Source organism: Lampetra planeri, chromosome 50 (genome assembly GCF_965212315.1).
Source record: "Lampetra planeri chromosome 50, kcLamPlan1.2.h2, whole genome shotgun sequence".
NCBI lineage: Eukaryota > Metazoa > Chordata > Hyperoartia > Petromyzontiformes > Petromyzontidae > Lampetra > Lampetra planeri.
In genome coordinates, this window is record NC_136156.1 from 4581145 (window position 1) to 4594739 (window position 13595).

The following is a 13595-nucleotide window of genomic DNA, read 5'->3' on the forward strand; positions in this document are numbered from 1 at the left end:
CCCCTCCGTTAGTGCCATCGACAAAACTCATCCGTGCGATTCTTCGACGAACGAATTCCCACCCACGTGGCACTCTCCGCTAAGCACAGAGTAGGTCATTCGCAATCTTGATTAAATTAACCCCCCCCCCCCCAAACATCATGAATCTACTGACACGGTCCATGCCACGTCCTGTGACCTAATGGCCTGACCGTCCAACGCCCTGACACATTGACCCCTAACGGAGGTCTGCTAACAGGCCCCTTTCCCAAGGTGGCCACGTGGTCACCCAGCCTCCGCATGCGGTGGCCACCAATCACAGACACGCAACCGCTGCCGCCACACTCGCCACCTTAAAGACTCGCAGCAGCAGCAGCAGCCATAGGAATGTGGAATTTCCCCCACTGGCTCTGTAGGGCTGTAAACGGGTGAGCAGCAAGTGGGTCGATGCTCGCGTGAGCGGGAAACCGCGTTGGCTGGATTCCGCGTTTGCATACAACTCGAGCGCGACATTTGCTTGACGGCAACGAAGACGCCAATGTTTTAAGGAGTGGGGACCCACACGTGACCAGATCGCATCCCTGGCCAATCAACAGCTGCTCGCAGGTCGCCAGCAATGCTTCAAGTGAGCCTCTGCTGATGCGACACTAAACGTGTTGCACTTCCAGCAGGCCTTGTGGATGGTGGGATGTGAAACAGTCGTCGTCGTCGTTGTTGTTGTTGTTTCAAGCGAAGGGACAGCCGCGGGGAGGAGGTGAATGCGCTCGCACAAAGGTCCCCCGTATAGCCTTCAGCAGACTATAGCAGCAAGTGCTGCGAGCGAGCGCCTATGAATGTTGGAACGGGCACACGAGGGGAGCGAGTGGCCAGCACCACGGCCGGTCGCCTTCGTCTCCACGGTGCTGATGTATACACAGCGCACCGGGGACTCTGCCGTGTCCCCTCACTCCCATCCCCTCTCTCCCATCCCCTCTCTCCTATCCCCTCTCCCGTGTCCCCCGTCTCCCATCCCCTCTCCCGTGTCCCCTCTCTCCCATCCCCTCACAGCGGGCACAGAGAGGGCGCGCCGTGACGCTGGCGACGCGCGGCGAGGAGAATCGCGTTGGCTCAAGAGAGGGCGGCTGAGACCAAAGCGAGCAAAGCGTCGATCGTGGTGCGGATGAGACTGAAGGGCGGTGGGGGGGGGGCTGGCGGGGGTGGGGGGGGGGGCACACCGCACTCAAAACGGACGCACACAGAACCTGGAAATAGCCGCACGGAGAGGAGGGGGAGGAGGGGGAGGGGGGGTCACGACCATAGGGATGGGGTCACCCCAGGGGTCGCGGGCGCGGCGCGAGATTCGCGAGCATTGATTTCTCATTTCAGTTCCTCCAGACTCCATTCCACGGTGCCGACTGTTTCACCGAGAGGGGGTTATGGGGAGCAGGGGGGGGGGGGGGGCTCCGGTGTCAGGAGGAGGAGGAGGGGGGTGTGGAGAGGAGGGGGGGGGGCTGGTGTCAGGAGGGGGGGGGGATGACGCGTGGAGGGGGGGGGGCCTGGTGTCAGGAGGGGGGGGGGGGATGACGCGTGGAGGGGGGGGGGCGCTACCGCCGAGCGAACTCCTCCTCCTCGGCACGGAGGAGGATGGGGACGGCCGCGGCGGGCCTGCCGGGCCGGGCCGATGTCCGACGTTTCACTCGACGCGCTGGTAGCTTCTGCAGGGGCGCACGCGTAGACAGAGTCGCGTCTCGACGTTGGACATCGCGCCGGAGACAGCGTGGTGCGGACCGCGAACGCGTCGGAGACAGCGAGACACGGGGGGGAGGGGGGGGGGACAGGGACTGGGGTCGCCGTTGGAAAGGAGCCGCTTCCCCGCACCAGGGTCCTCGCCAAGCACGCTCAGCCGCCGGGTGGTCCACGGTGTGGAAGCGGCAGAGAAGAGTGTGGCTGAGTGAGCGAGTGGCTGAGTGAGTGGCTGGGTGAGTGGCTGGGTGAGCGAGTGGCTGAGTGAGTGGCTGGGTGAGCGAGTGGCTGAGCGAGCGAGTGGCTGAGTGAGCGAGTGGCTGAGTGAGTGGCTGGGTGAGCGAGTGGCTGAGTGAGCGAGTGGCTGAGTGAGCGAGTGGCTGAGTGAGTGGCTGGGTGAGCGAGTGGCTGAGCGAGCGAGTGGCTGAGTGAGTGGCTGAGTGAGCGAGTGGCTGAGTGAGCGAGTGGCTGAGTGAGTGGCTGAGTGAGTGGCTGAGTGAGCGAGTGGCTGGGTGAGTGGCTGAGTGAGTGAGTGGCTGAGTGAGCGAGTGGCTGAGTGAGTGGCTGGGTGAGTGGCTGGGTGAGTGAGTGACTGAGCAAGTGGCTGGGTGAGTGAGTGGCTGGGTGAGCGAGTGGCTGAGTGAGTGGCTGAGTGAGCGAGTGGCTGAGTGAGTGGCTGGGTGAGTGAGTGGCTGGGTGAGTGAGTGGCTGAGTGAGCGAGTGGCTGAGTGAGTGGCTGAGTGAGCGAGTGGCTGAGTGAGTGGCTGAGTGAGTGAGTGGCTGAGTGAGTGGCTGGATGAGTGAGTGGCTGGGTGAGCGAGTGGCTGAGTACGCGAGTGGCTGAGTGAGTGGCTGGGTGAGCGAGTGGCTGAGCGAGCGAGTGGCTGAGTGAGTGGCTGAGTGAGCGAGTGGCTGAGTGAGTGGCTGAGTGAGTGGCTGAGTGAGCGAGTGGCTGAGAGAGCGAGTGGCTGAGTGAGCGAGCGGCTGAGTGAGCGAGTGGCTGAGTGAGCGAGTGGCTGAGTGAGCGAGTGGCTGAGTGAGCGAGCAGCTGAGTGAGTGGCTAGGTGAGTGAGTGCTGTGTCGAGTCATAACGTATCCCTGGTGAGCGAGCGAGTGACTGAGTGATTTATTGAGTGAGCGAGTGCTGCGTCAGGCAGAGCGAGCGCTTTATCAGGTGGTCATGCGAGTGCCTATATCGGCCATGCTGTGTGGATGCTGTGTCAGGCCATGCTGTATCCTTGGCTGCCGCAGTGCAGCGCCACGAGGAGTCGATCGCGCAGGGACTCCCGGCTCGGGTACTCGGGCAGCTTCAGCATGTTGATACTAACGCACGCACACACACAGACAAAGGTCCCCCGCGTAGGCTTAACAGACTGTTGGGGCAAGTGTCGTTAGCGAGTAGCAGCGCCTATGAAAGCCTGGCACGGCACGCGAGCGGGTGGGTGGCCAGCACCACGCCCGGCCGCCTTTACACACCGCACCAGGTATTCGTGTAAGGCTGAGTCGACCTAGGGGAGGTCCAGGACCGGTTCAAATATTCGCCACTGTTATGGGTCTTGAGTGGGAACTGACACACCACACTAACTCACATCAACACACACATCAATATCCACACACACCAACTCACATAAATACACACACACACATCAATATCCACACACACATAAATACACCAACACACACATACACACTAACCCACGTCAACACACACATCAATATCCACACACACATAAATACACAAACACACACATACACACGAACCCACGTCAACACACACACACACAGCATTACCCACACACAATTAAATACACCAACACACACACTAATTCACATAAACACACGCATCAATATCCACACACACACTAACTCACGTAAATATACACACACATCAATACCCACACACACACACATAAATACACCAATCCACACACACACTGACTCACACCAACACACACACACACTGACTCACACCAACACACACACACACACTGACTCACACCAACACACACACACACTGACTCACACCAACACACACACACACACCGCTAACGCAATTATCCCACTCGCTCCCCCGTGCCCCTACCCTCCCGACCCATGCCCCATGAGGCACCCCCCTCCCTCCTCCCCACCGCCCCCCATGCCCCCCCCCACCCCTGCCCAGCCACTGTGATTGATTCATCGCATGACAATCAACCCGACAATTTCCCAATCCTCAGAGACGCAATTCAGACAGATTATGCAAAGCGTGCGCGGTGGTGCGCGGTGGTGCACGATTTGGCGTGGTGCGGCGTGGTGTGGTGTGTGTGGTGTGGCGTGGTGTGGTGTGTGTGGTGTGGTGTGTGTGGTGTGGCGCAGTGTGGTGCAGTGTGGTGCAGTGTGGTGCAGTGTGGTGTGGTGTGGCGTGGTGTGGTGTGACGTGGTGCAGCGTGGTGTGGTGCGGTGTGGTGCGCGGTGTGGCGTGGTGTGGTGCGGTGCAGTAGTGGTGCGGCGTGGTGCGACGTGGTGTGGTGCGGTGTGGTGTGGCGTGGTGCGGTGTGGTGTGGCGTGGTGCGGTGCTGTGTGGTGCGGTGTGGTGCAGTGTGGTGTGGTGTGGCGTGGTGTGGTGCGGTGTGGTGTGGCGTGGTGCGGTGTGGTGTGGTGCGGTGTGGTGCAGTGTGGTGTGGTGTGGCGTGGTGTGGTGTGGTGTGGTGTGGTGTGGCGTGGTGTGGTGTGGTGTGGTGCGGTGTGGTGCGGTGTGGTGCGGTGTGGTGCGGTGCGGTGTGGTGCGGTGTGGTGTGGTGTGGTGTGGTGTAGTGTGGCGTGGTGTGGTGCGGTGTGGTGCGGTGCGGTGCGGTGTGGTGCGGTGTGGTGTGGTGCGGTGTGGTGCAGTGTGGCGTGGTGTGGTGTGGTGCGGTGTGGTGTGGTGCGGTGTGGTGCGACGTGGTGCGGTGTGGTGTGGCGTGGTGCGGTGTGGTGCGGTTCGTGAGCGGTCACCGGGTTCCCCCCCTCTTGCCGAACCGCGGCCAGCGGCCGGCTCTCGGCCGTGCCAGCTGGACACGGCCATCATGAACCCACAGAGAGAGAGGGAGACTAAGCCTTGTGGGTTTGGACCCCCAGATCTCAGCAGGGCTGGCTCAGTGTACACAACACGGCCATTATGAACCCCCAGAGAGAGAGAGGGAGACTAAGCCTTGTGGGGTTTGGACCCCCAGATCTCAGCAGGGCTGCCTCAGTGTACACAACACGGCCATGATGAACCCACAGAGAGAGAGGGAGACTAAGCCTTGTGGGGTTTGGGACCCCCATATCTCAGCAGGACTGCCTCAGTGTACACAACACGGCCATGATGAACCCACAGAGAGAGAGGGAGACTAAGCCTTGTGCGTTTTGGACCCCCAGATCTCAGCAGAGCTGACTCAGTGTACACAACACGGTCATTATGAACCCCCAGAGAGAGAAGAGAGACTCGGGGTTTCAAATCAAAATCCTCTCCTACGAAGGCTGATGTGGCACACGAGGGGGTATTGCAGTGCGCTGACCACTGCACCACCGCTCCCCCTTGCACATGTAAACTTGCTGATCCGGCCCTGCTGGACATCTGTGAAGAAGATTACTCCTCCAATCAAAAGAAAGATTATGACAATGATCTCCTGACAGACTGTAGGGGCAAGTGCTGTTAGCGAGCACCTATGAAGGCCGGCACGGCACACGAGGGGGTGGGTGGCCAGCACCACGCCCGATCGCCTTTGTCTCCCCAATGGCGATGTTTACACACCGCACCAGGTACTCGTTTGAGGCTGAGTCGACCTAGGGGAGGCCCAGGACCGGTTCAGATAATCGTCACTGGTGTTGGCCGTGAGCGGGAATCGTACTCTTGTGGTCAGGTTCGTAGCGCAGCGCGCTAACCACTACACTACCGCTCCCCAGACACACACACACACGCGTGCACACACGCCTGCACACACATGCACACACACGCGTGCACACACGTGCGCACACACGCACAGTCAGGCACATTGCTCTGCTCGTGTCCTCACCGCAGCCCCTGGCAAAAGCAATCGCAAGAGTTTAAAATCCATGGCAGTAATGAAGCTGCGTCGCTATTTACGCTCCCTGGCCGTGCCGCCCTCCCGTATTTACGCCCCAATTAATCCCCTCGCTCGTTTATCGACATCGCTGGCAGGGGGTGGAGGCAGGGGTATCACCCCTCACCCCCCCCCCCACTACCTCCATCCCTTGACCACCACTCCAATGTGGTGTTGGCGGAGCCACGCAGTCCATCTTTGACCCCATGTGTTAAGGTCGGGGTGTCCAGCGCCAGCCGTGACCCCGAACTGACCCCGTTCCTTGAGTTTAAGGTGCAGGGCGATCCGTGTGTGGATACCGGGCGTCCCACCGAAGGTTCTGTGCGCGTCCCACCGCTCCCCACCGCGCGTCCCACCGCTCCTCCCGCTCCCGAGCCGGCCCCACGGGGGGGAGCGAACGGTCTGCGAGGTCAAGAAGTCAAATCCCGCTTGGGGGGTCGACTCGGCTCATCATCGTCTCTCCCTCCGGGGACAACATTTTGTACTACCACTTGCTGGTACTACAAGTCAACGGAGATTGTCCTGTAGAGAGATTCACCCCGCCGCCATAGGAACGAGGAATTTCCACCACTGGCTCTGCAGGAGTGTGAACGGGAGATTGAGCACCGACGCCTCCATGTTGCAGCAACAGAAGGTCACGACCTCCCGTCTTCCGTGCGGTCCTCCGTGAGACCCGGGGCCATCGTGGCTTTGGCGATGTTCGTCACCGCGTTAGCGGCGAGTGTCAGGCACTGTGCACAAGCACAGACCACAAAACCCATCGCTGTGGCCTTGCTTATGAGAATTCACGGTTGCTCTTTGAAGAAGGGACATTTCCCGAAACGTCGCCTATTTTTGTTTTCCTTTTCAGGCCACAGACGCACGCACGCGCAGACGGTGTTATTGACGAACGCGTTGAGTTTTAAGTCGACCGTGATCGGGACCTTTTTTTTTTGTCTTGCCGACGCCATCGAATCACTCCACTTGTGAGCCCGGCTCAATGACGAGCAGCGGCTGTAACCTCGAGTCCAACCCAGAGTCCCTGACACAGCCATTATGCACCCCGCGCCCTCTGACCTCCCCTCTAACGAGCCACCCAATTGGCTCTCATCCCGGGACGGTAACCGGTGGGGTCAGGGGGCAGGCGGAATGGGGCAGAGGTCAGGGTTAGGGTCACGGATGAAAGGTCATTCCAGTTGGCTATGTGGGCGATTTGTGTCTTTGGGGAGCGGTGGCGCAGTGGTTAGCGCACTTCGCTCCGAACACATCAGACCGGGTTCAATTCCCGCTCACCAGCGATGATATTTGAATCGATCTTGGGCTTCCTCTAGGCCAACCGGGCCTTAAACTAGTACCTGGTGCAGTGTGTGATCAACATCAGCACTTGGGAGACAAAGCCGGCAGGGCGTGGCGATTTGGCCACACCACATTGTGCGCCACGCCGGCCTTTATGGGCGGTCGCTGGCAGCACTTTGCCTAACTTCCGATGCAGGCTACACGGGGGACTTTTGCCTGTGTGTGCGTGCGTGCGAGCTCACCATGTGCTGGCTGTGGGCAGCAGGTTGGCGGTGTAGGCCACGGCCGTGATGTTGAACCGCTGCAGGCCCGAGCCCCCGGTCAGGAAACCGAACCCTCCGTGGGGGACTCGTGAACTGGAGGGGGGGGGGGGGGGGACAGAGGGTGCGTAGGTGAATGCGTGTGTGTCACTGGATGGGTGTGTGTTCACGCGTACACACAGACACATGTTCACGTGCACGTGTGTCGGAGACGTGGTGCAGCGGTTAGCGCGCCGCACGACAAACCCGGCGACCCGAGTTCGATTCCCACTCGTGACCAACGCCAGTGAGGATTATCTGAACCGGTCCTGCGATGTGTAAACGTTGCCACCGAAGAGAAAAAGGCGGCCGGTCGCCCACCCCCTTCGTGTGCCGTGCCAGTGCTCGCTTACAGAGCTCGCTTACAGAGCTCGCTTACAGAGCTCTTGCCCCGACAGTCTGCTGAGGCTACATCCGGGGGGATCTTTGTCTGTACTCTTCGTTTTTTCGGTAAAGTCACGTAGGTAAAAAAATGAAATTAAAAATTCATAAAAATAACATAATAAAAATCACGACATTTCGGAGGCAACACAAGTCTCCGTCATCAGGTGGGACCGTCACAGCCAGATTTGCTTGATCCGAAAAGTCGTGATTTTTATCATTTTATTTTTTTATTAATTTTAACTTCATTTTTTTACCCACGTGACTTTCCCGAAAAAACTAAGAGTATGAATCCTTGCAGTCACGAAAGCTTCAAATCTCGGATCTTTGTCTGTATGCGTGCGCTCCCGCACGCGCGTTCGTACGCGTGTGTGATTGACGCACGTGCGCTCCACCTCCTCCTCCACCTCCCACCGCACCGCTCCTCTCGGCGCCCCCCCCCACCTCCGCGTGCCGCTGGTAGAGGCGCTAAGTGAATATGAACGATGTGTTCTTAAGCGGCGAGTGGCGGGGGTGGAGTGGTGGTAGTGGGGGGGGAAGGCAACGGAGGCGACCGCCGCTTTGCTATCGTGTTATTGCCGCGTAGCTATTAGGGTTTATAGCGCCGCGACATAGCGCGACATAGTGCCGCTCAACACGCGCCCCGCGGGGCCACTCGCTGCCGAGGCTGCTGCTGCTGCTGTTGCATTATCCCAGCAGCGCACGAGCCATGCAGTCGACTCAATCGCTCACCGACACACTTATTCACTCACCTACACACTGACTCACCTACACAATCACTCACTCACCAACACAAGCACTCACCTGCACACTCACTCACATACGCACTCAGTCTTCCAAACACTGACTCACTCACCTACACACTGACTCACCTACACAATGACTCACTTACCAACACAAGCACACACCTGCACACTCACTCACATACGCACTCAGTCATCCAAACACTGACTCATTCATCTACACACTGACTCACCTACACAATCACTCACTTACCAATACAAGCACTCACCTGCACACTCACTCACATACGTACTCAGTCTTCCAAACACTGACTCACCTACACAATCACTCACTCACCAATACAAGCACTCACCTGCACACTCACTCACATATGCACTCGGTCATCCAAACATTGACTCACTCATCTACACACTCACTCACCTACACAATCACTCACTCACCTACACACGGATTCACTCACACACTCACTCACCTACACAATCACTCACTCACCTACACAAGCACTCACCTACACACTCACTCACATACGCACTCAGTCTTCCAAACACTGACTCACTCACCTACACACTGACTCACCTACACAATCACTCACTCGCCTACACAAGCACTCAATCACCTACACAAGCACTCACCTACACACTCACTCACATACGCACTCGATCATCCAAACATTGACTCACTCATCTACACACTCACTCACCTACACACTTACTCAATCACCTACACAAGCACTCACCTACACACTCACTCACATACGCACTCGATCTTCCAAACACTGACTCACTCATCTACACACTGACTCACCTACACAATCACTCACTCACCAACACAAGCACTCACCTACACACTCACTCACATACGCACTCGGTCATACAAACACTGACTCACTCATCTACACACTGACTCACCTACACAATCACTCACTCACCAACACAAGCACTCACCTGCACACTCACTCACATACGCACTCAGTCTTCCAAACACTGACTCACTCATCTACACACTGACTCACCTACACAATCACTCACTCACCAACACAAGCACTCACCTCCACACTCACTCCCCTACACACTCACTCACCTACCCACTTACTCACTCACCTACACACGGATTCAGTCACATATACACTGACTCACTCACATACACACTAATTCACTCACCTACACACTCACCGACAGACTGACTCACTCACCGGCACACTCACTCACATACACACTCACTCACCGACACACTGACTCACTTACACACTAACTCACTCACCTACTCACTCACCGACACACTAACTCACCTACGCACTCACTAACATACACACTGAATCACTCATCTATACAACAACCGGCATTCGCCATTAAGTGCACAAACGCCATCCTCCATCAGCATTTCGCTTGGGAGATCATCTCGACCAGGTGCATTTCCTGGTCTCAGACTCTGGATCACCTTCAGTACTTCCTCAACAGATGGCACCTCAGCCAGCCACTCACAGGGGGTGACTTCTTCTTCCAATATTTGAGGCACGGCAGCCTCAGCAGGGTCATCCCCACTTTTCCCCATGATGTTTTCCAGGCTGACGGATTTCTCCTCCCCCAAGACCTCACAGACATGCTCAGCGATGGAGGTGACAGTGATGGTGGCGATGGTGGTGACAGTGATGGTGGTGATGGTGGTGACAGCGATGGTGGCGATGGAGGTGACAGTGATGGTGGTGATGGTGGTGACAGCGATGGTGGCGATGGTGGTGACAGCGATGGTGGCGATGGTGGTGACAGCGATGGTGGCGATGGCGATGCGAGTGTGTGAACGTGCAAACTTGAGTTTGACACCAGTCCTTGGTCAACACCAGCGCACTGCGCAAGCATCACAACTGGGGAGCGTGGTGCTGGCCACATCAGCCCCTCGTGGGCGAGTGCGCGCGTCACTGACCCAGCGAGTGAGCGATTAAATAAGCGCTCGCTAACAGCACTTGCTCCAACGGTCTACGTGGGCTATACGGGTGACCTCGTGTGCGTGTGTATATGCGTGTATGTGTGCGTGAGTGTGTGAGTGCGCGCACGTGTGCGTGTGTGCGTGCGTGCGTGCACGTGTGCCCCCCTCCACCGCTCACTCTGCTCCGCATCCGTCTCCATGACAACTCTGGACCATAATTTAAGCATTAATGAGCGCAAAACGCCGCAAATCAATTTTTAATTCGCAAACGCTCCGAGCAGGAGTGATTGAGCACCGCGGCCCCTCTTGCCCCCGACAACACCGGGGAGGGGGGGGGGGGTGCTTTAGGGTCCGGCCGGGGGGTAACGAGCAGAGGGTTAACGAGTGCCGGTGGGGGAGGCAGTTAATGGATGGAGAGCGATCGCTCTCTATGTGTAGGCCTGCCTAGCGGTCCTCCCGTCCCACCTGTCCACCCGTCCACACGTCCACCTGTCCTCCCGTCCACACGTCCACCTGTCCACCCACCCGTCCACCCGTCCACCACTCTGATTCGTAAGCCACGGCAGGTGGCACGCGCCTACGTGACGTTTTCCTGAATCAGGCACCTGGCCCACTGACAAAGCGAGAACTGAAAAGTGCGCAAAGACGCGTGAGCGGGGGGGGTGGGGGGGGGGGGCGGTGCCGTGGACTGTGCTGGGAGACGAAGAGAGGAGCGCGTGAGTGAAAGAGAAACCACGCGGCGGCGGCGGCGGCGGTGGCGAGGAGGAGGAGAAATCGTCGCACGGCCCGCCCGCGACGGCGAGCGGGCCGGCGATCAAGACCGAGCGCGGAGCGGCAGAGGTCGCAACCGGGTACCCGATACCCGTACCCTGCCCGATACCCGGCTACCTGTACCCAGCCGGGTATCGGGTACGGGTACCCGTTTGCGACCCTGGTGCGGCCGTGAGTCACTGGTGAGTAACCATTTGTCACTCATTTCCCAACGTCTTGTCTCTTCTCACAATTCAAGTTCCTAGAATCAACCCACCCGCGCCTGCAACATGGCTTCATCCCAGAGGTCGCAATCGGGTACAGCTGGGTACGGGTACGGGTACCCGTTTGCGACCCTGGTGCGGCCGGGTACGGGTAAGGAATCAAAACCCGTTTGCGACCTCTGCGGAGCGGCGGCCGAGGGAGGGCACGAGCCCCGTGGAGACGGAGCGGGGAGATCATCTCGTGCGAGGGGAGCCGCGTGGGTTTGTTCCATCGTGGGAAGCGTGAGAGGCGGCGACAGCTTTGGGAGCCTTCACCCAGCAGTGGAGAGATCATGGCTGATGGCGATAACGATGATGACGATGCCGTAGCGCCTGACTGAGCGTCGAGCGCCGTGTAGATCCACACCCCACGAGACCCACGTGGGACCCCGTGGGACCCCCTTGTAAGACCCCCTTGTGAGACCCCCGATGAATGAGAGCCCTCGTCAATACCGATCCCGCGGAGAGGATTTACGTCCTCACATATGGATCGCAACCCTGCCCCTCTCTCCTCACAGTCCCATCTCTCTCTCTCTCTCTCCTCTCATTCTCCCTTCTGCCCCCCCCACCCCACCCCCTACCCCCACCTCCCCTCCCTCCCTCTCTCCCCAATTCCTCGTCTCTCCCCTGGCACCGTGGCAGCTAAATCAGTGCTTTCTTAATTTCAGAAATGTTGCCCGATCGCCCGTAAACACTCCCTTCCCCCCCCACCACCACCACCACCAACCCATCCAATTCCCCCCCCCCCCCAACCATCAGCGCTGCCCCCCCTCCACGTCCCTAATCGCGTACAAATGCGTGTCAGGGCTCCCGCTCCGCAAGAAATACGGCGCCCGCGAGAAGTCCGCAAATTAAATCTCCGCCATGCAAACGAGCGGCCCGCTCTCTCCCCCCCCTCGCCCGCTCTCCCGCCGCCTGCCGCTCCACGCAGCTGTCAGTCTGCCTGTCTGTAGCGCTGTCTGTCTGTAGTGCTGTCTGTGTGTAGCTGTCTGTGTGTAGCTGTCTGTGTGTAGCTGTCTGTGTGTAGCTGTCTGTGTGTAGCTGTCTGTGTGTAGTGCTGTCTGTGTGTAGCTGTCTGTGTGTAGCTGTCTATGTGTAGTGCTGTCTGTGTGTAGCTGTCTGTGTGTAGCTGTCTGTGTGTAGTGCTGTCTGTGTGTAGCTGTCTGTGTGTAGCACTGTCTGTGTGTAGCACTGTCTGTGTGTAGCACTGTGTGTGTGTAGCGCTGTCTGTGTGTAGCGCTGTCTGTGTGTAGCTGTCTGTGTGTAGCTGTCTGTGTGTAGCTGTCTGTGTGTAGCACTGTCTGTGTGTAGCACTGTCTGTGTGTAGCACTGTGTGTGTGTAGTGCTGTCTGCCTGTAGTGCTGTCTGTGTGTAGTGCTGTCTGCCTGTAGCACTGTCTGTGTGTAGAGCTGCCTGTCTGTAGCGCTGTCTGTCTGTAGTAGTGCGGCCTGTCTGTAGTGCTGCCTGCCTTCCTATGTAGCTATCAGCCTCTGTGGCTGTCAGTCTATATAGGTACCTATCTGCCTGTTGGTAGTGCTGCCTATCGTTAGCGATGCCTGTCTGTAGCACTGTCTACAGAGCTGCCTGTCTTCCTATGTAGCTATCAGTCTCTTTGTCTGTCTGCCTATGTAGCTACCACTATATCTATCTATGTAGCTATCAGTGTGTCTGTCTGTCTGTCCGTGTAGCTATCAGTCGGCCTGTTTGTCTAATACTTGACCAACCCACCTACCTCTCTACCTGCCAATTTAACTCTACGTCTGTCTGTCGGACTCTCCCTGTGTCTAATTCTCTTTTTGTGTGTTACCAGAGTGTCCGTCTGCCTGCATGCCTATGTATTATTACCAGTCTAACTGTCCGTCCCCCTATACCCCGGGGAGTTGACTTGTCTATCGAAATCTGTATGCCTTGCTTTACGCCTCTGTTTGTCCAACGCTACACGTGTCTTCCTGTCACTCTCGCTGTCTCTCTGTGCGTGTGTGCGTCAGCCTGCCGTGTGGTTCGTCGTGATGCCATGCTGTTTGCAGCGTGATGCTGTGTGCGGGGTAGTGCGTCCGTGTGAGTGTGTCCGTGTCGTGGGGAGCGGTAGCGCAACGGTTAGCGCGCTGCGCTACGAACCCGGCGCCTGGGTTCGATTGATAACAGTGGCGAATATTTGAATCGGTTCTGGGTCTCCCCTAGGTAGACTCAGCCTC

General features: G+C 58.0%; 1 protein-coding gene across 2 annotated transcripts in view; it reads right to left on the reverse strand.

Annotated features, from left to right (window-relative positions):
• Nucleotides 1-2921: 2921 nt before the first annotated feature.
• HACE1 (HECT domain and ankyrin repeat containing E3 ubiquitin protein ligase 1) overlaps nt 2922-13595 on the reverse strand; it is a 117815-nt gene continuing 107141 nt past the window's right edge. For both annotated transcript variants that reach the window (XM_078616394.1, XM_078616393.1), the window contains 2 exons: nt 7283-7396; nt 2922-3024 (listed from right to left, as the gene is read on the reverse strand). In XM_078616394.1, the coding sequence (XP_078472520.1) occupies nt 2922-3024; nt 7283-7396 (217 nt within the window). The remainder of the gene's footprint in view (nt 3025-7282; nt 7397-13595) is intronic.